The sequence below is a fragment of the Medicago sativa genome, chromosome 8, assembly GCF_051527215.1.
Source record: "Medicago sativa cultivar Bolivia chromosome 8, Bolivia_mono, whole genome shotgun sequence".
In the NCBI taxonomy this organism is placed as follows: Eukaryota; Viridiplantae; Streptophyta; class Magnoliopsida; order Fabales; family Fabaceae; genus Medicago; species Medicago sativa.
Window position 1 is genome coordinate 91,556,678 of NC_140756.1, and position 25,498 is coordinate 91,582,175.

The 25,498-nt window shown below is 35.6% G+C and overlaps 2 protein-coding genes across 32 annotated transcripts; both read left to right on the forward strand.

The window, feature by feature from the left end:
- Window positions 1–519: 519 nt before the first annotated feature.
- LOC146903246 (uncharacterized) lies at window positions 520–1,461 on the forward strand. The gene has a single exon (XM_085738792.1). The coding sequence runs from the start codon at window positions 649–651 to the stop codon at window positions 1,111–1,113; it is 465 nt and encodes a 154-aa protein (XP_085594918.1). The 5' UTR covers window positions 520–648; the 3' UTR covers window positions 1,114–1,461.
- A 14,394-nt stretch (window positions 1,462–15,855) lies between these two features.
- LOC146903247 (uncharacterized) lies at window positions 15,856–25,498 on the forward strand. 31 transcript variants are annotated; one of them, XM_085738798.1, is made up of 21 exons: window positions 15,876–16,200; window positions 16,592–16,662; window positions 16,767–16,820; window positions 17,001–17,030; window positions 17,104–17,213; window positions 17,341–17,385; window positions 17,727–17,845; window positions 18,207–18,311; window positions 19,019–19,093; window positions 19,830–19,870; window positions 19,972–20,091; window positions 20,224–20,283; window positions 20,461–20,568; window positions 21,198–21,276; window positions 21,374–21,582; window positions 21,818–21,856; window positions 21,939–22,106; window positions 22,211–22,262; window positions 22,488–22,640; window positions 23,206–23,312; window positions 23,591–23,982. In XM_085738798.1, the coding sequence occupies exons 17-21, from the start codon at window positions 21,994–21,996 to the stop codon at window positions 23,649–23,651; spliced, it is 486 nt and encodes a 161-aa protein (XP_085594924.1). In that variant the 5' UTR covers window positions 15,876–16,200; window positions 16,592–16,662; window positions 16,767–16,820; window positions 17,001–17,030; window positions 17,104–17,213; window positions 17,341–17,385; window positions 17,727–17,845; window positions 18,207–18,311; window positions 19,019–19,093; window positions 19,830–19,870; window positions 19,972–20,091; window positions 20,224–20,283; window positions 20,461–20,568; window positions 21,198–21,276; window positions 21,374–21,582; window positions 21,818–21,856; window positions 21,939–21,993; the 3' UTR covers window positions 23,652–23,982. The 31 variants fall into 31 exon arrangements, 27 of the variants coding, with proteins under 27 accessions (XP_085594924.1, XP_085594919.1, XP_085594931.1 ...); XR_015023975.1 differs by lacking the exon at window positions 16,767–16,820 and adding an exon at window positions 25,086–25,498 and having other exon boundaries at window positions 15,883–16,200; window positions 21,939–22,120; window positions 23,591–23,832; XR_015023976.1 differs by having other exon boundaries at window positions 15,856–16,200; window positions 20,224–20,568; window positions 21,939–22,120; window positions 22,560–22,640.

Genomic DNA, 25,498 nt, shown 5'->3' on the forward strand with positions numbered 1-25,498 from the left:
TGGTCACCATGCAAGAAAAAGTCAATGATATATATACCACTATTACCTTATACAAAATTTAGGAGACTTGACAGTGGCACCACCACTATTGGCAAAACAAAAAGTAGACTTTCGTGTGCACAGACAAAATCGCTACCTCACCTATAACCATGAGATGAGCTGTCCACTCAAAGGATCAGTAATAATAATAACATAATTAAAATTTTAAAATTAGCAAAAACACCATGCCATATTATCATGCATATAGTCAATAATAAAAAGCCTTTCATCCTCCACTATGGTTAGTGGCCATCATATGAGTCGACATATTGTATTGGCACATGTCATAAATCATGCGAATGTGCATGTTCAAGGCGCTTCAACCACAAGTTTATGTCCATCCAAATCCAAATATGCCACGCAAATATGATTTCCCCCACTTTCTAGCCTCAAACTTTAAATAATCATTCCGCATGTTCACACCAAAACTAGAGCATGCATTCAGCAGCTATAAATACTACAAAACCTCTTCAGAGTATCAACAACAAATACACTGCATACCCTCTAAAGTTTGTTCAATTCTATATAATAAATAGTATACTATATAGTTCGATATCCTTAATTTACCTTTGCTTGATTTGCTACTTCAAGACTCAAGCTGCTACAATAATGGCTGCACCTTGGTCGTGTTGTTTACTTGCACTACTTGTTTTGGTGTCAGTTATTGAATCAGAAAGCAGAGTGGCTAGGAAGGATTTGGGTTTGGACCTTGGTGGATTGGGAATTGGACTTGGTGCAGGAGTTGGTTTGGGAATTGGAGGTGGTAGTGGCTCTGGAGCCGGAGCCGGTGCAGGCTCTGGTTCTGGTTCTGGTTCTAGCTCTTCCTCAAGTTCATCGTCCTCATCATCTTCTAGTTCTGGGTCTGGTTCCGGGGCAGGGTCGGAAGCAGGCTCATATGCAGGCTCTCGGGCTGGTTCAGGATCAAGTGGTAGAAGTCGCGGTGGTGGTCGTGGTGGCGGTGGAGGAGGTGGTGGAGGTGGCGGTGGAGGAGGAGGTGGAGGCTCTGGGCAGGGCTCTGGTTATGGTGAGGGTTATGGTCATGGTGGGGGTTATGGTGAAGGTGGGGGTGATTAATTAAGGAAATGCATGAATTGACTAATATATAAATAATTAATATGGTTGACACAAATAAAAGAAAATATAAGTGTGTGTCAAAAAGAAAGAAAATATAAGTAGTAGCTGGTGTGGATCAAATAATATATACGTTAGATGGTTGATTCCATGCATCATGTGTGTTTTAGTGAAGAAAATCAGCTGTGTTTCAATTTCAACCTTTTGTTTTAGTCTTCCTGTTATGATTCCAAATTTCCAATATCTACTTGTAATTTGGTATAGCTTTAATTTTGAGTCGTATAGATGATGGCACTGTTGTACGATGGTTGAATTCAGATATATCATACATACAAGTATTGCTTTCTGTTTCATGCAGACTAAACTTCTAAATTTCCTTTCTAATAATTAATTGTTAGCAAATAACAAATTACACACTATTACCTCCCTTGATTTCCGCTAAATAACAAATTTAATTGGTTGAGGCCTTTTCTTGATAAATTCTTGATAAAAACTCTCTAGATAAATATTAATGCTTTATATCAATATAGTTGACAGAAAAAAGCAAGTGTCCATACATTTATAAAAAACAAGTGATGATATTATACTCTTTTTATATCAAAACCGATATATTATATAAGATATCATAACAAACTGATATATTAGCATTTAGCAAAGCAAATCCACTAAAACAGATAGAAGAAATCTGTAATATAACCAAAAAAAAAAAAAAAAAGAATACATCACAATTACACAAATATACCTAGCTTATACATGTGGATAGTATCACAAGTAGGCATGGAGGAACGAGCGAGGCTAGTGAGGCGTAGGCACAATAAATCGGAACTTTAGCTCCTATGTAGTCTATGTAGTGTGAGATATGAGCACAATTGGCCGAACTTGGTTACCGATTAACTTCGTTTGTCTATCACTCTACTGTTTGCGGTTATCATTTATTTGATCTTTTGCAACCCATTCTAACCCCTTCCTATACACCTTAGCCATCAACAGAATCACCTGTGTCATCGACTCATCCTCCTTCATACATACTACATAGTCATCAATCAAACAAACTTACGGGATCTAACTTTTCTACATGCAAAGTGCAATTCAATGCATTCCTTGTTAGTTGTACAACAACAACCAAATAAGTGGAGTGGGCATTTCTCATTGGTTATGATCTCCTCAAATTTGTTGATGGCACAACTCAATCTCAAGTCAAAAACTCATGGAGACTATGTATATTGGAGAAGGCAAGATCAACTTATTTTTCATGCCACTCTTGCATCCATGGATCAGAATCTTATCACTCTACTTGGCAGTGCACTAAACTTCCAAACAAGCATGGGATATCTGTTGGAACAAAATGTGTTTAACAATGAACCTTAAAGAGTTTTGATGATAACAAGGTATTAAAAATTGTAAATTGGACTAGCTAATATTTGTTCAAGTGTACAGGACCATAATTAAAAAGTTACATCATCATTGGTTCTGAATGAGCAAATAAAGAGCAAAAGAAAGTGAAGCTTAGATGATTCTGAAGGCAACGTGCTTCTGAAGTTAAGTCGCTTCTGAAGTAAGAATAGTGCTCCTGAAGACAAGAGGTCCAGAAGCCATATCATCAGAAGCTGCATCATCAGAAGCTATTTCACCAGAAGCTGAATATCAACTGGATTTGCAAAGATTCAAGAATTGAAGAATTATCACTGCAAAAGCTGTCTATTGGATTCGAAAATGCTACAAAGGATTAGTGGAATTTTGCAACGGTCATTTCAAAGGTGTTTGAAGGCATGTGCTTGCAATTTGGACGAAAGCGTTGACATTTGTACGAATTGTACAACCACGTTCTCCACTACTCTGTTTTGTGTCCACGCTACAAGACAAGAAAACAGCTCCAGAATACGGCTTCGCCTGCATAGATGTTCCTTTGGATAAGGAATGGATTTCAAATTAGTTCTTCATAGGACAACAACCAAATCAGGCAAAAGATCAAAGGTGAAAGATCAAGATTCAACAACGACTCTTTGGGTGCTGGCAATTTCACAACGTCTCTTTCACACCTCTATATAAAGGAGTGAAGACCTAGAGATTTGGTAATGCAAGAACGCTGAACGAAAGACTCATAACATTTTTACAAGTGTCAAACCTCTGCTGAAATTGTTCTGCATTCACTTAGAATTTCTGTGTCTCAAAGTCATATCTTAGAAATTCTTAAGTCCATTGAGTCTGTATCTGATTTGTATTGTAAGCACCTCTGATTGTATATCAAGTGTTCAACCTTAAACAATTTTCTGTGTAATTTTGTTTAGTTAGGAAGTCTCTTGCAGTTGTGCTTGAGCAGGAAGTCTCTTGATTGTGTTCTTGAGCAAAGGAAGTCTCTAGCTTGTGTGCTTGAGCAAAGGAAGTCTCTTGCTTGTGTGCTTGAGCAATTGTAATCAGATATTACTCTTAGTGAAATCTCCTTGGAAGTGCAAGGGGGACTGGACTACTTCCGGTTTGTGGAAGGAACCAGGATAATTGCTTTGTGTCGTTCTTCTTCTCTCTCTCTGTTTTATTCCGCTGCATTTAGATTCTGATTATCACTTCAGAAGCTGTCTCACTTAGCTTCTGATCAGTGTGTTCAGTTTTTAGGAGAAACGAAGAATTTTTCAAAAACACAATTCAACCCCCCCTTCTTGTGTTTTTCTCACCTTCAATTGGTATCTAGAGCCTTGGTCTGTTGTGTAACACTTAACCGTGCAACAGTCAAAGATCTGAGAAAAACATGTCTACTCCTCCTCCTAATGGTTCTGGTGATACTAGCTATAAACATGTCTCACATGATTATAGTGATAGTAAGAAATCCAGTGTTGGAAAGATTCCAAAATTCAATGGAGATGTTGAAGAGTTCTCTTGGTGGAAGACCAACTTTTACAGTTACATCATGAGCCTAGATGAAGAATTATGAGATATTCTGGAAGATGGTGTTGGTGATTTAGTCCTTGATGAAGAAGGAGCTGCTGTGGATAGAAAGAAACATACTCCAGAACTGAGGAAACTCTACAAGAAGAATCATATTATCAGAGGAGCCCTTGTCACTGCCATACCCAAAGCAGAATACATGAAGATGAGTGACAAATCCACTGCTAAAGCTATGTTTGCTTCTCTCTGTTCAAATTATGAAGGGAGCAAGAAGGTCAAAGAAGCAAAGGCACTCCTGCTTGTACATCAGTACGAGTTATTCAAAATGAAGGATGATGAAACTATTGAGGAGATGTACTCAAGGTTTCAAACCTTAGTTTCTGGGCTACAGATTCTAAAGAAGAGCTATGTTGCTTCTGATCATGTAAGCAAGATACTCAGAAGCTTACCTGCCAGATGGAGACCAAAGGTGACTGCCATTGAGGAAGCTAAAGATTTAAACACTTTAAGTGTCGAAGATCTTGTTAGTTCTCTCAAAGTTCATGAGTTAAGTCTTAATGAACATGAGTCTACTAAGAAGAGTAAATCAATAGCTCTTCCATCCAAAGGCAAGTCATCAAAAGCTCTCAAAGTGGTTGAATCTGAAGAGGAAGAACAGTCAAGTTCAGATTTTGAACCAGATGCTGCTGAAATGGCCATGCTCTCAAACAGACTTCAATATCTGGCCAAGAAGAACAGAAAGTTTCTCTCCAGAAGGGGTAACTCCAGAAGCTCAAAGAAAGAAGATCAGAAGGGATGCTTCAACTGTAAGAAGCCGGGACACTTCATTGCTGAATGCCCTGATCTTCAAAGAGAAAAGTCAAAGGACAAGTCAAAGAGGTCTACATTCAAACCAAGCAAATTCAAGAAGCAGATTAAGCAGAGTTTAATGGCAACCTGGGATGATTTGGGTAGTGAATCTGGATCTGATAAAGAGGAAGCTGATGAAGATGCAAAGGTAGCTGTTGGGTTGGTAGCAACAGCAACTTCAGAAGCTGGATCAGATTCAGACTCAGAAGATGAAAACGAGGTATATTCCAAAATTCCCAGAGATGAACTTGTTGAGTCACTTAAAGAACTTCTTACACATTTTGAAGTAAGAACCAATGAGTTGAAGGATTTAAAAGAAAAATATGCTGAGTTGGTACAACAGCAAAAATCAACTCTATTGGATCTGAAAGCTTCTGAACAAGGACTTAGGGGCTTTGACTTCATGTGTAAAACATATGAAGATCAGCTCAGGTTCTTATGTCAGAAGCTACAAGAAAAGTATAATGAAAAACCTTTAAGTAACCATGAAATTGCTCTTGAAGATTTTATTATATCTGGCATTGACAGAAGCAGAGTAGCTTCTATGATTTATAGCATTCACAAGAACAATGGCAGAGGAATTGGTTTTCCATAAGTGAAACTTGAGAAAACCAATCTAAAATCTTGTTATGAATGCATCAAGGAAGGATTGAAAACCTTCTTTGTACCAGAAGGGGCTGAGTTGGAAACTGTTGTTCAATCAGAACCTGAAGCTTCTAGTTCTAAGGCTAAGATTACTTCAAAGCCAAAGAACTCTAAGTCAAAGGCTATGATCAAATCTGATTCCAAGACTTCAAAGGTTAGGATCCTGAAAAGATCAGAACCTATTCCTCAGAGTCTGGTGAAACCAAAATCTGGGGTTCTGAAGTCTAAGTTTCAGAAGAAGACAGTTACTGCTTCTGAAGTACCAAAACCTAAGGTGATGGTTAATCAGAAGCAACCCAACTCACAGCACAAGGTACAAGAAGTGAAGAGTAAAGCCTCAAGTACTAACCTTCCAGGACCCATAGAACAATGGGTACCTAAATCTAAAAATGTCAATGATGCAGGTATGTCTAAGAGCAGTGCCAAAGCAAAGATCATGGTACCTAGACAGCGGTTGCTCAAGACACATGACAGGAGACAAGTCCATGTTCCTCAGCCTAACAATGAAAGAGGGAGGAAATGTGAAATTTGGAGGCAACCAGTCAGGCAAGATCATAGGTACAGGAACTATTGGTAATTCCTCTACCTCAATTAATAATGTATGGTTGGTAGATGGTCTTGAACATAACCTTTTGAGCATTAGTCAATTCTGTGATAATGGTTATGATGTGCTTTTTGAAAAACCCAACTGTACAGTAATCAACAAGGAAGACAAATCCATTGTGTTCAAAGGAAAGAGAGTTGACAATGTCTATAAAATCAATTTTTCTGAACTGGCTGATCAGAAGGTGTTTTGCCTACTATCAGTGAATGATAAGAAATGGATGTGGCACAGAAGGTTGGGACATGCTAACTGGAGGTTAATCTCTAAGCTTAGTAAGTTACAACTTGTGAAAGGGCTACCAGACATTAACTATCATTCAGATGCACTCTGTGGTGCATGTCAGAGAGGGAAAATTATGAAATCATCTTTTAAAACCAAAGACATTGTTTCAACCTCAAGACCTTTAGAATTACTTCATATTGATTTATTTGGACCAGTGAGTACTGCATCCTTATATGGAAGTAAATATGGATTAGTCATTGTTGATGATTACAGCAGATGGACTTGGGTGAAATTCATAAAGAGTAAAGATGTTGCGTGTGATGTATTCAGTAGCTTCTGCACTCAAATTCAATCTGAAAAAGAATCAAAAATTTTGAAAGTCAGAAGTGATCATGGTGGAGAATTTGAAAATGAGCCATTTGAAGCTTTTTGTGAAAAACATGGAATTTTCCATGAATTCTCTTCTCCTAGAACACCACAACAAAATGGGGTTGTAGAGAGAAAGAATAGAACTTTACAAGAAATGGCCAGAACCATGATTCATGAAAACAATTTACCAAAACATTTTTGGGCAGAAGCAGTGAATACAGCATGCTATGTTCAAAACAGGATCTATATCAGACCTATTTTGGAGAAAACAGCATATGAACTCTTTAAAGGAAGAAAACCCAATATCTCTTACTTTCATAAATTTGGATGTACATGTTACATTCTGAACAACAAGCTCTACCTAAAGAAATTTGATGTCAAGGCCCAAAGAGGAATCTTTTTAGGTTACTCTCAAAGGTCAAAGGCATACAGAGTGTATAATTCAGAAACACTCTGTGTTGAAGAATCTATGCACGTTAAATTTGATGACAAGGAGCTTGAAGATAAAACTTCAAAGCAAGATGAAAGTTTTGCAGAGATACAGGTTCCTGAAGTTACTCCAGAACCTGATCAGATAGCTGAATCTGAAGATAGTCCAGAAGCTGAACCCACATCAGAAGCGCAGGATGAAGCTGCTTCTGATGAAGCACAAGATGGCTCACATCAAGAAGATCCTCCCAGAAACACATTCAAACACAAGTCTTCACATCCTGAGGAGCTAATCATTGGAAACAAAGATAGTCCAAGAAGAACTAGATCACATTTCAGACAAGTAGAGTCAATGATTGGACTAATCTCAATGATTGAACCTACAACAGTTGATGAAGCACTTTCAGATGATGGATGGATCCTAGCTATGCAAGAAGAGTTAAATCAATTTCAAAGAAATGATGTGTGGGATCTGGTACCCAAACCTCAGCACAAGAACATTATTGGAACAAAATGGGTATTCAGAAACAAGCTGAATGAGCAAGGTGAAGTAACAAGAAACAAAGCCAGGCTTATTGCACAAGGGTATAGTCAACAAGAAGGCATTGATTACACTGAAACGTTTGCTCCAGTTGCAAGATTGGAAGCAATCAGGTTACTTCTTTCCTATGCAGTTAATCATGGCATAATATTATATCAAATGGATGTCAAGAGTGCATTTCTAAATGGTGTCATAGAAGAAGAAGTGTATGTCAAGCAACCTCCTGGATTTGAGGATATTAAATATCCTGACCATGTTTTTAAACTGAAGAAATCACTATATGGCTTGAAACAAGCTCCCAGAGCTTGGTATGATAGACTAAGTAATTTCTTAATCAAGAATGATTTTAAAAGAGGACAGGTTGATACTACACTCTTCAGAAGGACCCTTGGGAAAGATATTCTTGTTGTGCAAATATATGTTGATGATATAATATTTGGTTCTACTAATGCATCTCTTTGCAAGGAATTTTCTGAGTTAATGCAGGATGAATTTGAAATGAGCATGATGGGAGAACTGAAGTTCTTCCTTGGCATTCAAATCAATCAATGCAAAGATGGAGTCTATGTTCATCAATCAAAGTACACAAAGGAGCTTCTGAAGAAGTTCAAACTTGAAGATTGTAAAGTGATGAACACTCCAATGCATCCTACGTGCACCTTAAGCAAAGAAGATGAAGGAGCTAAAGTAGATCAGAAGCTGTATAGAGGTATGATTGGTTCTTTGTTATACCTCACTGCATCTAGGCCAGATATTTTATTCAGTGTATGCTTGTGTGCAAGATTCCAATCAGATCCTAGAGAATCTCATATGACTGTTGTCAAGAGAATTTTCAGGTATTTGAAAGGAACAACTAATCTTGGACTCCTTTATAGGAAATCCTTAGATTATAAGCTAATTGGATTCTGTGATGCTGATTATGCTGGTGATAGGATTGAAAGAAAGTCAACCAGTGGCAATTGTCAATTTCTGGGTGATAATCTTATATCCTGGGCTAGCAAAAGACAAACAACTTTTGCTATGTCTACAGCAGAAGCAGAATACATTTCAGCTGCAAGTTGTTGTACACAACTACTTTGGATGAAACATCAGTTGAAAGATTATCAGATAACTGCTAACAGTATTCCCATTTATTGTGATAATACTGCTGCTATTTGTTTATCTAAAAATCCAATTTTGCATTCAAGAGCTAAGCACATTGAAATCAAACACCATTTTATCAGAGATTATGTTCAAAAAGGAATTTTAGATATACAATTCATTGATACTGAAAATCAATGGGCTGATATATTTACTAAGCCTTTAACTGTTGAAAGATTTGATTTTATAAAGAAAAAGTTGAACATGCACTACGTGTCTGATTAGATGATTGCTTGCTCCTGAATAGGATTTTAGGTTCTGAAGTTAGTTCAGAAGCAGTAGTCCATCAGAAGCTCTTTATTGAAGTTCTGAGGAAAACTCGCTTTTGATGATGACGTCAGCATCTGAAGTCCAGAAGTTGGATTTGTTGCTTCTGAATAGTTGAATTAGTGGAAACGTTGGGAGTTACTTTTTAAAAGTAACTTCTGGCCCACTAACTTGGTAGTTACTCTGTGAACTTCTTACGTGGCCTGTATGTATTGGTGTATAACTAAAAAGGGCAATGATGATTTTAGCTTTGAAAGTACTTTTCACGCGCCCCCAACTTTGTCATTAATGTTATGTTTGTTTGTCTCTTTTGAATTGCAATCGTTTTACTTTTAACACTTTGTCAATTCACACACTACTCACTCACAACAAACACATTTGCTCTCAAACTTCTTGCGAAGTAAGCGCATTCTCTCAACCTTAGAACCCTAAAATCTTCTTCAAATCTTCGTCAATCATCAAATGGCATCATCAAGCTCAAAAGTTTCAGAATCTACATCAAACATGCAAAGCGCACCAGAATCTGGGTCAGTCTACAAAGAAAAGACTATGGATATTCCATGGAAATCCTTAATAGTTCAAGTAGAGTCACCGGTGGACTTTGCTTCACTCAAGAAGTACGAAGTGGAAATGGAAGGATTGATAGAAACTCAGAAGTTGTCTGAGTATTTCAAGATGCTATATGGGCCAACGTATGTGAACTTGGTCAAAGACTTTTGGTTAAGAGCTGAAGTGTACAATGAAAAGCCTGCAAAAGTCGTAAGCAAACAAGCTGGGTCAAAGAAAGGGAAAATGACCATGGATATGAATCCTACATCATTTGATAGCTTAGAAATAAGGTCTGAAGTGATGGGCATTCCTATAACCATCACTGAGGACGTTATAGCTAAAGCTTGTAGAATGAAGCAGAGGGTAGATTCCAAGAAATAGTCAAGAAGGAAGATGTTCTGCTACAAGGTTACTACAACACTCTTCTGGGTGGGAAGAAAGATGTCAAGCCTTCTGAAATGGAGATTCACAACAGGATGTTGGTGAAATTCAGTAACGACTGCTTCTTTCAAAGAGCAGGAGGGTCTGATCAACCTAACAACCAACAGAAGCTAGCAATTTACTTCATGGCTATTCTGGAAAAGATAAACTTCCCAAGATATGTAATGGATCATCTCTGCTGGGCAATAAATGAAAGCACTATCAGAGGAAGGAAGCAAGTGCCTTATGGAAGATTATTGTCTGAGATCTTTCATCAAGGAAGAGTGCTGAATTTCTTGAGAAATACAAGGAGTGCTTCTGATAATTGCTTCGAAGTTTCTACTGCAGATAAGACTATCAGTAGCAAGACATTGCATTCTATGCACATATTCAAGACAGCCCCTAAAGATGAGAAATGGTTAGAGATGACAACTGCTGAAACTGAGATAAGCAAGGACTTTCCTCCCATCTTTAAGGAAAGTGACTCTGATTTCCTAGTTCAATCAGTTGCTAAGTATGTCCTGGAAGAAGATACAAGCACTCAGGAGGAAGCTGTTCCTGCTAAAGTAAAGAAGGTAAAGAGTGCCACTGCATCAGAAGCAACTACTGATAAGGGCAAGCAAAAGAAGGATGTTAAAAGAAAGAGGGGGAAAGCTAAAACAGTTTATCACAAGGAAAAACTGGATGAAGCTTTGGATGAAGTAGAAAAAGAGGAAGTTGAGCCCAAGCTGAAGAAGAAAAAGGCACCTGTTGATATAAAAAGCTCTATGGTTGAGCTGACTCCTGCCAAGGCCAGAATGGCTAAGGAATTTGCTGCTTTTAAGTTAGCAGATTTACAGGAGAAGAAGAGAATTAGGGCTGCTTCTATTCCCGAGAAAAGAAGTAAGGACAAATCAAAGTCCATCATCACAGAAGAGCATCTGAACAAAGCTCTTGAGGGGGTAAAGGGAAATGAGCATAAGGAGAAGGCATCTGAACTAACCTTCACTCCAATGGTTGTAGTGACTTCTGATATGGAGAAAGAAGCTGATGAGCAAGCTGTTCAGATGCTAGCTGAGATAAAAAGGAAAGAAGCTCAGTACAATCTGGAAAGGGAACAAAGGCTCAAGGCTTCAGGACTGGAGAATTGTGATGAATTCTTCAAGAAGAAATATGAAGAAGTCAAGGAAGTGGCTGTTAAAGCTTCAGAAGCGGTTCTGAAAGCACCTAGTGCTACCACTTCAGTAGCTGGCTCTTCAGTCAAGGTATGTCAGATTCCAGTCACCTCTGCCCCCATCTCACCCCTTTCACCACAAGTAACTGAGAAAGAAGAAGACACTTCTGTCTTAGACAGTCTTGCTCTCCACTACTCAGGTGAGTTACCTATAGACAAATCTACCTCAGAAAAAGCCTCTGAAACAACTCCAGAAGCAGCTGCTTCTGAAAATGCTGTTTCAGAAAACTCCCATCAACACACACCTGAACCACATAAACCCACAACACCCCCACAATCACCAACAGCTACCATTGACCCCCAACTCAACACTCAAACATCAACTTCACCACAACAACCACCAACTGAAACTGAAACCCAACCAGAGCACATTGAACCCCAACCAACTCCCATGGATATTGACAACTCTCAAGTCAATGTCCAAGACCTAACCTCTACCGCACACATTGCTTCTGACCAGCCATCAACCTCAACCCCAACTCAACACATCACTATTCCAATTTCTAGCCATGTTCAAGACCTTGAACTTAGTGATTCTGATCCTGAAATTCTTGAACAACCACCCACAAACATCCTGGAATCTGGATATTTTGATGCTGAGCTACTCTCTATTCTCTCTCAAATGCATAATCTGGTGGATCAAAGGAGGACAATTGATCTCACCAACGCATATGAAGACTCCTGGACATCACTTCAGAACCCGGCAACTGAGCTTATTGAAAACATAAAGGCTAAGTGCATCAGAGTCAAGCAAGCTTCAGTCAGAAGGCTTATGGAAAATCTGAATCAGAGTCTCATAGTTAGAAATCCTACACTGCTCCTGGCAAACCAGCCTTTCTTCTTAGAAATGGACTACTTGACCAGAGAAGCAAGGTTGTGTAAGCTTCTGAAGAAACAGATGGCACAGCAGCAGCAAGAGGCTAGAGAAAGGGAACAGGCTCTTCTCCAAAGGCAACAATTTCTTGAAGAACAGTTGCAGAAGAAAATTGAAGAAATGGAGAAGATGAAGAAACAACAACAAACCAACCCTTAGTTGCACACCTTAGTGTTATCTCTTGTTTGTTGTTTGTTTTAAATTCTTAGTCCTTGCTTCTGAAACCATCTTGTTTTTCTATGTTTCTGAATGTTTAATGGTTCTGACTGCTTAGCTACTTCTGATTTATGTACAATGCCTGGATATTCTTGTTCTTTTACATTGCACTGATTGACTTAGTTATTTTCATATTATACTCTCTTCATGTTTGAGTTTTTCTCAAATCTTTGTGTCTTTAATGCTTATTTTCTTTTAATCTTTTTGATAATGACAAAAGGGGGAGTATATGTGACAAGTATTTAAAGGCTCTGAGCCCCATTTTTTTTTGAAAAACTTCTATCATTTTTTACCTTATTGGTATAAGCTATGAACGAAAGAAGGAGTATCAAAATTAAATTGAACCATTCTTCTTATCTCCTAATTAATTCTTTCAATGATTCATTCTTTAAAGCTCTGATAATTTTATTGTGCGAAAAATGAATTTAATTAACCTGGATAGAACTTAAGGGGAGCTTACAAACCTCACCTTAAAGACTATCAGACTCAGGGGGAGTTTGAGCTTACAAACCTCAGATTCTGAGCTTACAAACCTCAGAACCCCAAAGTCAACTTGTTAATTAGATTAACAACAATTGATCAATTTTTAAATACTTTTGTTTGTCATCATCAAAAAGGGGGAGATTGTTGGAACAAAATGTGTTTAACAATGAACCTTAAAGAGTTTTGATGATAACAAGGTATTAAAAATTGTAAATTGGACTAGCTAATATTTGTTCAAGTGTACAGGACCATAATTAAAAAGTTACATCATCATTGGTTCTGAATGAGCAAATAAAGAGCAAAAGAAAGTGAAGCTTAGATGATTCTGAAGGCAACGTGCTTCTGAAGTTAAGTCGCTTCTGAAGTAAGAATAATGCTCCTGAAGACAAGAGGTCCAGAAGCCATATCATCAGAAGCTGCATCATCAGAAGCTGCCTCATCAGAAGCTATTTCACCAGAAGCTGAATATCAACTGGATTTGCAAAGATTCAAGAATTGAAGAATTATCACTGCAAAAGCTGTCTATTGGATTCGAAAATGCTACAAAGGATTAGTGGAATTTTGCAACGGTCATTTCAAAGGTGTTTGAAGGCATGTGCTTGCAATTTGGACGAAAGCGTTGACATTTGTACGAATTGTACAACCACGTTCTCCACTACTCTGTTTTGTGTCCACGCTACAAGACAAGAAAACAGCTCCAGAATACGGCTTCGCCTGCATAGATGTTCCTTTGGATAAGGAATGGATTTCAAATTAGTTCTTCATAGGACAACAACCAAATCAGGCAAAAGATCAAAGGTGAAAGATCAAGCTTCAACAACGACTCTTTGGGTGCTGGCAATTTCACAACGTCTCTTTCACACCTCTATATAAAGGAGTGAAGACCTAGAGATTTGGTAATGCAAGAACGCTGAACGAAAGACTCATAACATTTTTACAAGTGCCAAACCTCTGCTGAAATTGTTCTGCATTCACTTAGAATTTCTGTGTCTCAAAGTCATATCTTAGAAATTCTTAAGTCCATTGAGTCTGTATCTGATTTGTATTGTGAGCACCTCTGATTGTATATCAAGTGTTCAACCTTAAACAATTTTCTGTGTAATTTTGTTTAGTTAGGAAGTCTCTTGCAGTTGTGCTTGAGCAGGAAGTCTCTTGATTGTGTTCTTGAGCAAAGGAAGTCTCTAGCTTGTGTGCTTGAGCAAAAGAAGTCTCTTGCTTGTGTGCTTGAGCAATTGTAATCAGATATTACTCTTAGTGAAATCTCCTTGGAAGTGCAAGGGGGACTGGACTACTTCCGGTTTGTGGAAGGAACCAGGATAATTGCTTTGTGTCGTTCTTCTTCTCTCTCTCTGTTTTATTCCGCTGCATTTAGATTCTGATTATCACTTCACAAGCTGTCTCACTTAGCTTCTGATCAGTGTGTTCAGTTTTTAGGAGAAACGAAGAATTTTTCAAAAACACAATTCAACCCCCCCTTTCTTGTGTTTTTCTCACCTTCAATATCCTTACCAAAGCCTATGCAAGCAAAGCAAAACCCGGGCTCCACAAAGGCTCTCCATCTATCTTTGAATACCTTCAAAGTATAACGACTCTATCAGATGAGCTTGGTGTGATCAACAATCCTCTAGATGACATTGATCTGTCATTCACAACCACAATTCTCTTCTTGGGAAAACCCGATTGGTTTTGATCAACCCGTGCAGCAGCATTGGATTTCAGTGTAGATTTTAATGATCAGAGTACAATTGCTTTAACATGTACTTAGTACAATCACTTCATTTGGATTACAATTTTACATACATTTGTGTCTCGGACTAAGCTAAGATCCATCTCAACTAGACTTCTGCCCTAGCTAGAGTCACAATGAAACACACGGAATGTTCTTCAGAATAAATTCAAGACTAGAAGTTGGAAACATATTTTTAGAGAAACTAACCAAGTAGTTGATGCCTTGGCCAAAAATGACATTAGCCTTAATTACCTTCTCATGGGGGTGTTTGCGGTGTGGTTTGAATCGATTTTGAACTCATCACGTGTCCAAAGGAAATATTAGCTATTCGCAAAAAGATCACGTCAGTCAAACAAAACGTCATCAACCGACTTTCCGGCCATTCCTTCTAAATAGCTCAATTGTATAAAAACTCCTCCTGAAACAACGCACTATTTTACTACGTCACACTAACCTTAATACTTGAACGAATGAGTGCTTGCAGGCAGGGTCGGCCCTGTGCAAGTGCAACAAGGCCTCAAACTTAAAGGGCCTCAATTTTAAAAAGGGAAAAAAACTTATACCTTTGGTCAAAATCCGCTAAATGTCTTTTTACCATAGGTAAAAGTCGGAAAGACAGCAATTTTGCAATTTTACCGTCAATTATACATTGTCAATGCCTACTTGTCTGGAGGTAAAAGTCATGTTTGAATCATTGTTCATATATTTAACTACAACATAGTTGTCTATCGATATAAGTGGTGTTAAATTTTTTTTCAATTTTTTTTAGATGAAAAATTGTCAAGATTGTAACAGAGCCTCTGAAATGTCGGGGGACGGTCCAGCTTGCAAGTACACTACTCCGTTTAAGATCATCTCGGATCACATACATTTACCAAACAGAAATCACCCTAAAATATGGTCATTGACAAACGAATCTAAAACAGAAGAGTTCGGAACTGTGCACTGATCCTCATTTTTTTTTGTTTTTTTTTTTTTTTATGCACTGATCCTCATTGAGTAAGTCACTCGTAGGGATAAATAAATGCATTCTTGAACCTTCCGTAAGAATGAGCACCAGATATAGTAATCTAAGTGCAAATTGATCATCATGCAACAAAAAAAGTCAATGATATACCACTACAAGCTTATACAAAAATTAGGAGACCGGCAGTGGCACCACCATTGGCAAGCAAATAGCAGACTTTCGTGTGTTTAACAAAATCCCTACCATAACCATGAGATGAGCTGTCACAAAGGATCACTAATATATCTACTAAACCAAATATGAAAATCAATGTCCGTGGAAATTACCCTTTTGCCCTTAATAAGGGCATTTTCGTCAATTAGTAAATGGACTCCCCTTGCCTATATATATGTGAAAAGAAAAAAAAAACAAAAGAAGGGGGACGAGAGAAACGGGAACGGGAGAGGAAGAAGGGGAGAGGAAACAGGAACAGAGAAAGAAGGGTGGACTAATTGCATCAAATTTCATCTCCTTCTCCTTCTCTCTTCTCAAACACGGCCTCACCCTCTCTTCTTTCTTTTCCATCAAATTTCATCAATCTAATTGCATGCATGTCTCCAAAAAGTTTTTTTTTTTTATGATTTTAAGGGTTTGATTTTGTGGGTTTGGTTTATTGTTTGTTGATTTCTGTCTCATTGGTTCTTTTCATTGAAGGTAATTTCCTTATATCTGATGAATCTAAAATCATGATCAACTGTATTTTTTTTTATTTTCTGTTCTATTCTTGCTTTGGATATGAGATTGTATGTTAAAGGTTTTGATTTTTGAAAAAAAAAATTCAGTCAGACGGTGATTAGGGTTCCAAATTGAAGTTTCTGGGTTTGTTGTTTAGTGATTTTGTATTTATTGTTTCTTTTATGATTTCTTCCCCATTTTATGGTCCTGTTATTGAAATCAATTTGTGAAATTGTTGTTGTGCTGTTTGGGATGAAAAGCTAGAAACCATAAGCTGTTTGTGGGATGAATTTGTGAAATTGTTTTTTCTTTTTTATTCAACATTGATTCTGGTTGCATGTTTTGAGAAAGTTGTTCTTATTATTTTAAGGGTTTTATTTTAAGAGAAGATTGATGCAAATGGAAAGAAGAAGGAAGAAGGGAATGCATTGTTCAAAGCTGGTAATTGTTGTGTTCTCAATCATGTGATTTTATTTAAATAAATTATTTATTTCAGATTTTTGCTTTATAAGTTATCAATTATGACTTTTGTTTGATGTAAAAAGTGAATTGATGTAAAAAATAAATGGGTTGGGAGAGGCGCTCACCAAGTGTTTGAGGTAATGTCTCAATATGTGAAATAAAATTTCTCAATTTGTATAGTTTTGAACTATTGTTATCAGATTGTTTAGAAAGTAGCAGTTAAGTTGTTGTGGGGTATGTTTGAATTGATGTTTTAGTGTTTGGGTTAAAATTGAAGTCTTTAGAAGCAATAAGCTGTCAATTAATTTGTTTTGCAGAAACTTAAGTTGGAATACAAGTTGTTGTAGGTATGGTTATTTGTTCTTTATATTGGAGTTTTTGTCTTGCTGCGGCCGTATTTAATTTTGGCATCTGATCCAGAAGCTTGCCAAGCGTTTTTATGGTTCGTATAAGCTGGTCAGGCGGATAGCTGAAACCATATGAAGGTGACCCAAATACAACAGCCCTGCATCTGCCAAATTCTGCATAAGGTAACTCACTTCTGATTCACCCTTTACAAGTTCTGGATTAGAAGGATATCTCTAATGGATGGTCTTTTATGAAGTGCTATATATGAAACTTTGAAATATAAGACATTTTGTGCGGTTTGAATTTCAGGAAATAATAAGTGTTTAAGCTGCGTGAAAATTTTCAATATGCAAGGTAATTTTCTGTGATGTACTAATTATGCATCAGGAACTGTAATTAATTTACATCTGTTGATATATCATGATATGTGTGATTTTTCAATGCAATTGTGTTTGCAACTTCCAAGCACTTGGAATTAGTAGGCATTTTCTACCGTTTGAATTTCCAGATATAATTAAGCGCTTACGTTTAACAGTCGATGTTTCAACTGATTGAAATGTTTGTTAATCTCCGTTCCAGACTTTCTTTTTGGAAGAACCTTTTTCTGTAACTTTGCTTCAGCCTGAAAAGAAAATAGACACAGGGGAAAATAGTTCCCGTAATTGCTGTGATGTGTGTGAATTTGACAATTTCAGGATATGTTGAGGATGATATCATTGTGAATTTTCTCAAAAATTTTAAACCTGATGAAATCCACACTTTGGACAATGCTGATCGTCGGTGTAAAAAGCTGAAAGGGTTGGCTTTCTCTAAGGTTTGCAGATCATTTGAAACTTCTTTGCCAAGCTTTCATATTTTATTTCTGTCATACACCTATAACTATATATGAGAGAAAATTATAATTTACTGAAATAGATTCTTAAAACTCATCCCAATCTCTATCCCTACTTAGCATCATAATCTGTAATTTTGATTCAAGGGTTATTTCCTGCATTTATTGAAGTTTCAGTACGAAATATATATGTTTGTCCAAATCAGTATGAGAAGAAAATGATATGGTTTCCAACTAATTAGTACATCATAGTATTATAAATAACAATCATTCCATTCCGTTCAACATATGAGAGGAACACGAGATTAAGTTTCAACGTATGTTTTTAATATTTTTTGCGTAGAACATGAGAAGAACAATATGGGACTGGTTGCATTTTAGTGACTGTCAACTATGGCTGTGCATGCTCTTTCCTCTGAAACGCAACTGACAGTTTCGACACAATTAGGTATTTTATCTCTCTTCTATCTTATATATATCTGTGTGATTATATTTAGTCAAAAATTGTTGAATTCATTTGTTGATTCAAATTCTGGTATATCATGCTATTTGTTTTATTGTTGAATTTAATTGTTTCAAATTCTGGACTATACTTTGAGCACAAGGTTGTGGTAAGAAACTGAGAAACCCCTTCAACAATTTTAACAGCGTGCTCATGTTTTTGTTTTATTGCTTCATTTTACATTTTTTAAAGAATAAGTTACTTGGTTTTCATTTTGGTTGAAAATATATGTGCAATGGACTTTATTTCATGTTCTTGAGCAGACCTCGCTTAAGTTTTAATATATAAAAATTCATGTTCAGTGAGGTAAATCACTTCCAAATTCTGACTTTATGTTCCACCCTCTTGAAGATTTACAAGTTATTCAATATATATGACATTCAATTGATTCTCTTGGCTTCAAATAAAACTTTTTAGATTGTTCTGAACCAACTGAGGTAATTCTTAAGTCATTTTTAACACAACTATTATCCATAAATATGTGCTTTCTTTACAACTCTACTTGGTAAAGAGGTCAATCCGAAGTTGGCAGCTACTGAGAAAGCCTTTTCATTATCAGTATGGACAACATCAATGGTCATTTTTTGTTGATGTGGATTAGTTCTGATTGCTTTAGGGATGCTTTCATTTTGGCAATTTTTGACACAATGCAGGGTGTTCTATTTGTAGTAGTGCTTTGTCTTATACTGTTGATTCGTCCATTTCAGTGGCAGAGTTTACTGCTCCCGGTGAGTCTGTCAATTCAACAACCTATGGTTTGAGATTTTTCTTGGGGCTTTACAAAGTCTAACAATATCTTTTCAGGTTTTGCCTGCAAAAATGATTGATTTTCTAACTTTATGAATATAATGCCGTTATTGTTACTTTTGTTCTTATAAAAATGAATTCTGATTTGAATATATGCTCAAATACAAAAAAATTTAATCTTTTTAATCTTAAGTTTTTGAAATTACCTTAAAGTATTACTCCCTCCGTTTCAAAATGAGTGTCGCTTTAGCCAAAAAAATTTGTTTCAAAATGAATGTCACTTTCGGTTTTCAATGCAATAATAACTTTTTCTTTTCAATTGTACCCTTCAATTAATACTATGTTACACTACTTCCAAAGTATTATTTTTTCTTTAATGAAAAACAAACCAATAGTTGATTAGGATAATTTGGTAAAATTGCTATGACATTTGACTACTTTATTCCATTCCTTAATCTGTGTGCAATTGGCTAAAGCGACACTCATTTTGAAACAGAGGGAGTACTTAGTTTAAAGCAAGTTACCTTTTAAATAGAATTTAAAAAAAAAATCAACTTAAAATTATGATACTTTTGAATTGATGAAGTATTAGTTAGTTTAAATTTTCATGCCTGTTTACAACTCATTCTAGGGAAGTTTTTGAACCATTTCAACCTAAAAAGTAAACTCTTTTAACCATGTAAAGTTTGATTTAATTCTGTGATTTTTATTGTGTAGGTATGAAGAGGGTTAAAGAAACTGTTGAGGAGCTTCTTGGTGTTAGTTTTCTTTTCTTCAAATACTTTGAATAAAAAAGTTTTGATTTTTCCATTGTTTTGCTTTACATTGAAAAAAAGTTTTGATTTTATTTGTTTTTCAGGTTTATGAAGGAAACCAAAGGTTGGCCCTTTATTAAAGAGGGTTCTTACAAGCTGCTATTGAAACTATTCTTTGTAAAGAATTCAGAAATTTTACGCTTATTTATTATTTTTTATTCACAGTAAGTTCTCATGATATTCATAAATGGAAATGTGTAATTATACATTGATTTTTTTAACCAAACTGAAGTTTTGCGCTGAATTTTTGTCTGTCATAGTTATATATAACCTAACACGTTCATTATCATTTGTAGGCGGATATATTTTTAGCACCTCAATTACATGCTGCATCTAAGAGATTCGACATTCACGTGGTAGTATTCTATCGTCTCGATATTTTTGTGGGGGAATAAGGGATTGTAATGAGTATTGCAATTAGTGAAATTTTGAAACAATGGGAAACAGCTGAAGTATTATGTATGTTCTTTGGAAACAGCTGAGGTATTATGTATGATCTTAGGATGATGGAGTCTATATAATATGTTTTGTAGCATCAGAGAGCATGGAAGGCTTTGAATTGGACTCAGAAGTTGAGTTTATTGACGATAGTTATCTGTGGAATAACATCTTCATCAGAGATTTCTACAAATAAGCTTGAGGTTACTTCTCTTGCCTAGAATGTCAATCTCAATTTTTACTATTTTTTATGTTACATGTCCTCCTTTTATATGGTTGATCCCCTTTTAAAATGATATTTAGTCCTGTTCCGGGTAGAGCTTCTAGGATCTCTTCCCGCAGTGTGTGCATGTCATTTGGTTTATGTAAAACTATATGCATTAGGTGGAAAAATTAACGTAAACTCTATAAATTATATTTGGAGTACTTTCTCCATATTCTGTAGCTAGATTATGAATTGGTATATATGACTGAAGTATTACAAGTTGGTCTTATGATGAATTGGTAAATTTTTATACAGGGTTCTCAGTGGTATGCTTAAAATTTGATTTGAATAATTGCAATCTTTTTCGAGAAATTAGAAGTAGCTTAGCTTTTACATTTATGCAGAATATTAATAATGTATATGATTTCAAACCATGCCCTTATTGATAGCTAGAAACGACTTGGCTCTGTTGTGAATTAACCTTTCCAAATTTCTTATGGTTTTTAAATGAAGATACTAACAGCACCAAAAAATGTATGATTAAGTAATTATTGCTATAATTCATATCATCTTATTGTATATTTTTTTCAATGTATATTCATTATGGTTCCTATGAATTGATTACAGGGAAATGATGATGATAATGATGCATGGTTTGTTGAAATTTCTTTTATGGCTCGTGTTTTTTCCTGCATAATTCTATTAGGTACCTTAAAATAAACTATTATTGTTTTATGAAAACTTTGTTTCCTACGTTACATTTTTTTTTTATCTATGTGACTTTTACCTTTTTCATTTTGAAGGACTTTTAATGATTGTGAGTTTTATGATATTGAAATGCCTTGGAGCTGATTATGGCGAAATTCACAATGTCATTGAAGCGCAAGAAGTAACTGAAACCAAAGCATTATAAAGAGAGGCCATAGTTAGTATGACCAGCTATGCGAGTTCAGATGCAGCTGTTCCACTTTCAATCCCACTAAATAAGTGAAACCATGGGACAATTTTGAATGTGAGTCAGACTGCTGAAAACTATGTATTATGTGCATAAAAGGCATTTTCTGTCAAATTTGAGGGAAAATTTAACACTGAAAATCTGAAAAATAAAACACTTTATGTTTAAAAATATATAGTATTATTTGTATAGTAAAATAGATAGATATACACCTATGTATTTAGGTAGGAATGCTATTGCATAAAAATGCCATTGAACAAATTTTGAAATTCAGTGGTTATGTATTTTGCAGGAAACAATGCAGTGCCTTACACCAAGAAAAAAAACTCAGGTTTGTATTGAAGGGAGATCTTTTATATAATAATTATAATGTCTATTATTACATTAAATAGTGATCTCTTGCAAATTTTCAGGGATTAAGAATCAAGGGAAACAAATCTCATTTAAAGGCCATGAGTGAAAATAATCATGAAGTTATTGTCAAGTCAAATAGGTCTGATTGTTCATGTGTACAGAGTGTTGAATCTTCCTTTGTTGCTGATGTGGACTCTACATTATGACCTAAAGAAGTTGAAACTATGGTAAAATTTCAAAGGTGATATTTATGAGTTTAGATGTGGTTGTAAAATGTCTTGCTTTGGCTATCTTCCTTCATTTTCCTGATTTCTTTACATCATTTTTGCAGGTTGCGAGATTATATGAGTGGGCTGTGTTATGAGGGCAACTTACATATCCAGGTTAGCTTCTATTATTTTTTGGTTTATTTCGTTGCATTTTGTTTCTTTGTAGATGATCTTAGGTTTGCCTCTTTAATGATTTTAATGGTGTTTTTTTACAATACTATATAACTTCATTTTACCAGCTCATTCCGTTTACAATATGCTGGTTCTTTTATTTAGAGTTAAACACAAGATTCATTGTTTTGTTCCCTAAAAATAGTCTTCTTTTATTGTTGTGTGCAGAATATCCAATTTTTGTATATTTTCACATTATGCACTCATCTGTCTATGCTCTTTGTGTTTCCACCATCTCAGCATATTGGTGATGATATTGCTTTTGTTGGAAAGGACATCTGGAATTTGAAGACATATATGGTTGAATATGAATTCACATCTGTAAGTTAATATGTTTTGCCACTGAGAACCTCAATCCTTTTTATCTAACATTAGGTTTATGGTTGAATTTGAAATCGCATTGGTAAAATGTCTATACTTGAACATTCTTTGTTTTGATCAAGCATATATGAATGTGAAGTTTTCATGTATTTTTCAATGAAGCAATTATGTGTGTCATGTGTGTTTGGCGTGACATGTAGAACTGATAACTGCTTTGTTTATATATGCGTGTCATTGATTTCTTCACACCTAAGTAATCCATATATTTCATCCAGTGGACATTTGGTTGCAATTTTGTTACAATGTAGTTTCTTTTTAGTATGCTCCAGGGTTATTTTTACATATAGTTTCATCGCCTGCTTATAGGTAAACACTTTGTATAGACACCATCGGTTTAAATTTATCAAAAGTTGGCCTTATAACAGTTTCATAGCTTTGCTTTGTATGCTGGATACCAAGGCAATAATCCAATTTATCACTCATTGTTCATTCTTCTTTTTATTCCAAACTATATTTTCACTGCTAATGTAGACAAGAAGTGTGACATTATTTGCTAATTTGCTAGGACAAGGCAAGGCTTCCATTCCAACATGTTTTGCCAAAGAGTATGGTGTTGCCCTTGACGACTACGTACTGTTGCGTGATCCGAAGCGAAATGTCACCATTGTTCAGGTTGAAAAGAAGAATGGGAAAGTTTACCTTACATTATAACTTTGTTTTTGCCAATATCATTGTGATGAGAGGAAAAAAATTCGGTTTATCTTTTGTATTTTCAACGTTCTGTTTGTACGTTTTTAAAACACACTAAATAGCAAAACTCCAATTTCACAGTTTCTCTTATTGTGAAGGAAAATATCGATAAGTAAGGATCATTTTAATGAATTTTACATCATGCTTTGGTTCAAGTTTGAACTAAATGTTTGACATATGATTCTTGATTATTATTCCAGAAATACCGACTTCATACGCGGAGAGTTCCAGCTGCAAGTGGTACTGGTCACTCTGTTGTAGTTCTTGGAGGTTTATGGATGCCTCAAGAACAATACAATGACTCTTCCAAAGGTGATAGCATGGAAAACGATGATGATGAAAAATCTGAGAATTATAGGATACACTACTTCGAACTAAAGATGATAATGTATGCCAAGAAATGTGTAAATTTTGACGTCAAATGGCATTACATTATATTCAAGTAAGGCTTTGTTTACCCTTTGATTTGTAATGTTTGATTGTATTCTAGGAGAATTTGATTGGACTTGGATTCTTTGGTAATTGGTAGATCTCATCTGTGTGTCTGATTGACGTTTAGTTCTATAAATGGATTTGTTATGTTCCACTTCAATTGTTGTTTATTAGTTTCAGTCTCAGAGTTTCAGCCCTTCTCAACAATCATTGAGTTGATCTTATTTATTTTTTAAATGTTAGTAGTAATGAATTATCACATATAATCACAACTTTGGAATAGGCTTACTAACCTTTTAATAGGTTTTTCTCAACACAAAAAATCTTTTAATTGGTTAATATAAGTTAATCAATTGTATATCAAGTGTGAGTTAGAAGTCCTACATCGGTTTAAAAAGTGTAGGTTGAACACTTTATAAGTGCGATTAAACCCTTCGTCTTAAGGTTTTAGATAACTGTGTGTCTATCTCATTTGTCTGGTTGCTCTTATCTAATGTGGGTGGTCCCTCGGAATCCTCTCGTGACACAACATAATGAAAACACAAGAGACATTGAGTTGTGGAGCTATGATATGTAGTCGTGACATGAACTAGAATACACTTGCATGTTATAGAAGCAATTTAAAATTGACAACATGAAACTTGGCATACTGTTCATAAAATATTGGACGCTTTTCTTCTCATAAGGAGTCCTGTACTATGAAAAAGGCTCTAATTCTAATCATTTTAAAATGCTTTAGTACACGTTCCAAGGGTTAGCAAATCAAGTTATAGGGAAATTAAGCTCCACTTAATTTGTTTCAATCTCTTTTGTGCAAAAATGTGTGTATGATTAAAATATAGAGATGACGAACAAAATGTGCACCAAGATAACTAGACTTATATACTGTATATTAAGATTGTTGAATTTTGTTTTATGCTAAAGCTCTAACACAGATGTTGTTTTGGTTTCTGCTATTATAGTTGAGAAGAACAAATTCATTATTTTGGTGATTGAGTTTTGGGTGGTGCTAAAGGTCTAACACAATTACTGTTTTTGCTTCAGTCATTCCCGTCTTAAAAATCTATATCTATTTTATTTTGGAATATGATTTCATACTTTTAGTATTTGGAATAATTGCTGGCATCTATTTCTGAATTCAATTGGGTCATTAGGTATAACATATTGCAAATCAAATCATATTCTCAAAGTTAGAATAGGTTGTGTTATTAGAAAAATTATGCATGATGTTAAATTTTATAATTTTTCTATTATATTCTGTAGCATTTCCCTAATCACATCTCAAAGAGCATATTGAAAAGAAAGTATCTTCGCATGAAACTCGAAGATGTCGAAACTCACAAGATTTACAAATGTAAAATAAGGACTGCCGGAAGAAGGAATACTGAAAAGTCTATGTGTGGTGAATGGCATAAATTTGTCATCGATAGGGGTTTGAAAAAAGATGACAAATTGATTTTTGACTTGGAGAATCCACCAACAAAGATGTGGGTTGAGCATGTACGCATCCACTAGCAAGTTTTTTGTAAATGAAATTTTCCGATTATGAAGTTGTTTTAGCTATAATCTCATGAATGCATGCTGCAAAAGCAATATTTTGTTATTTCGGTTACAATTTAAAGTTAAATGACTTAGACAATTTTATGTTAACATGGTTGATAGTTTCCCATTTTCCA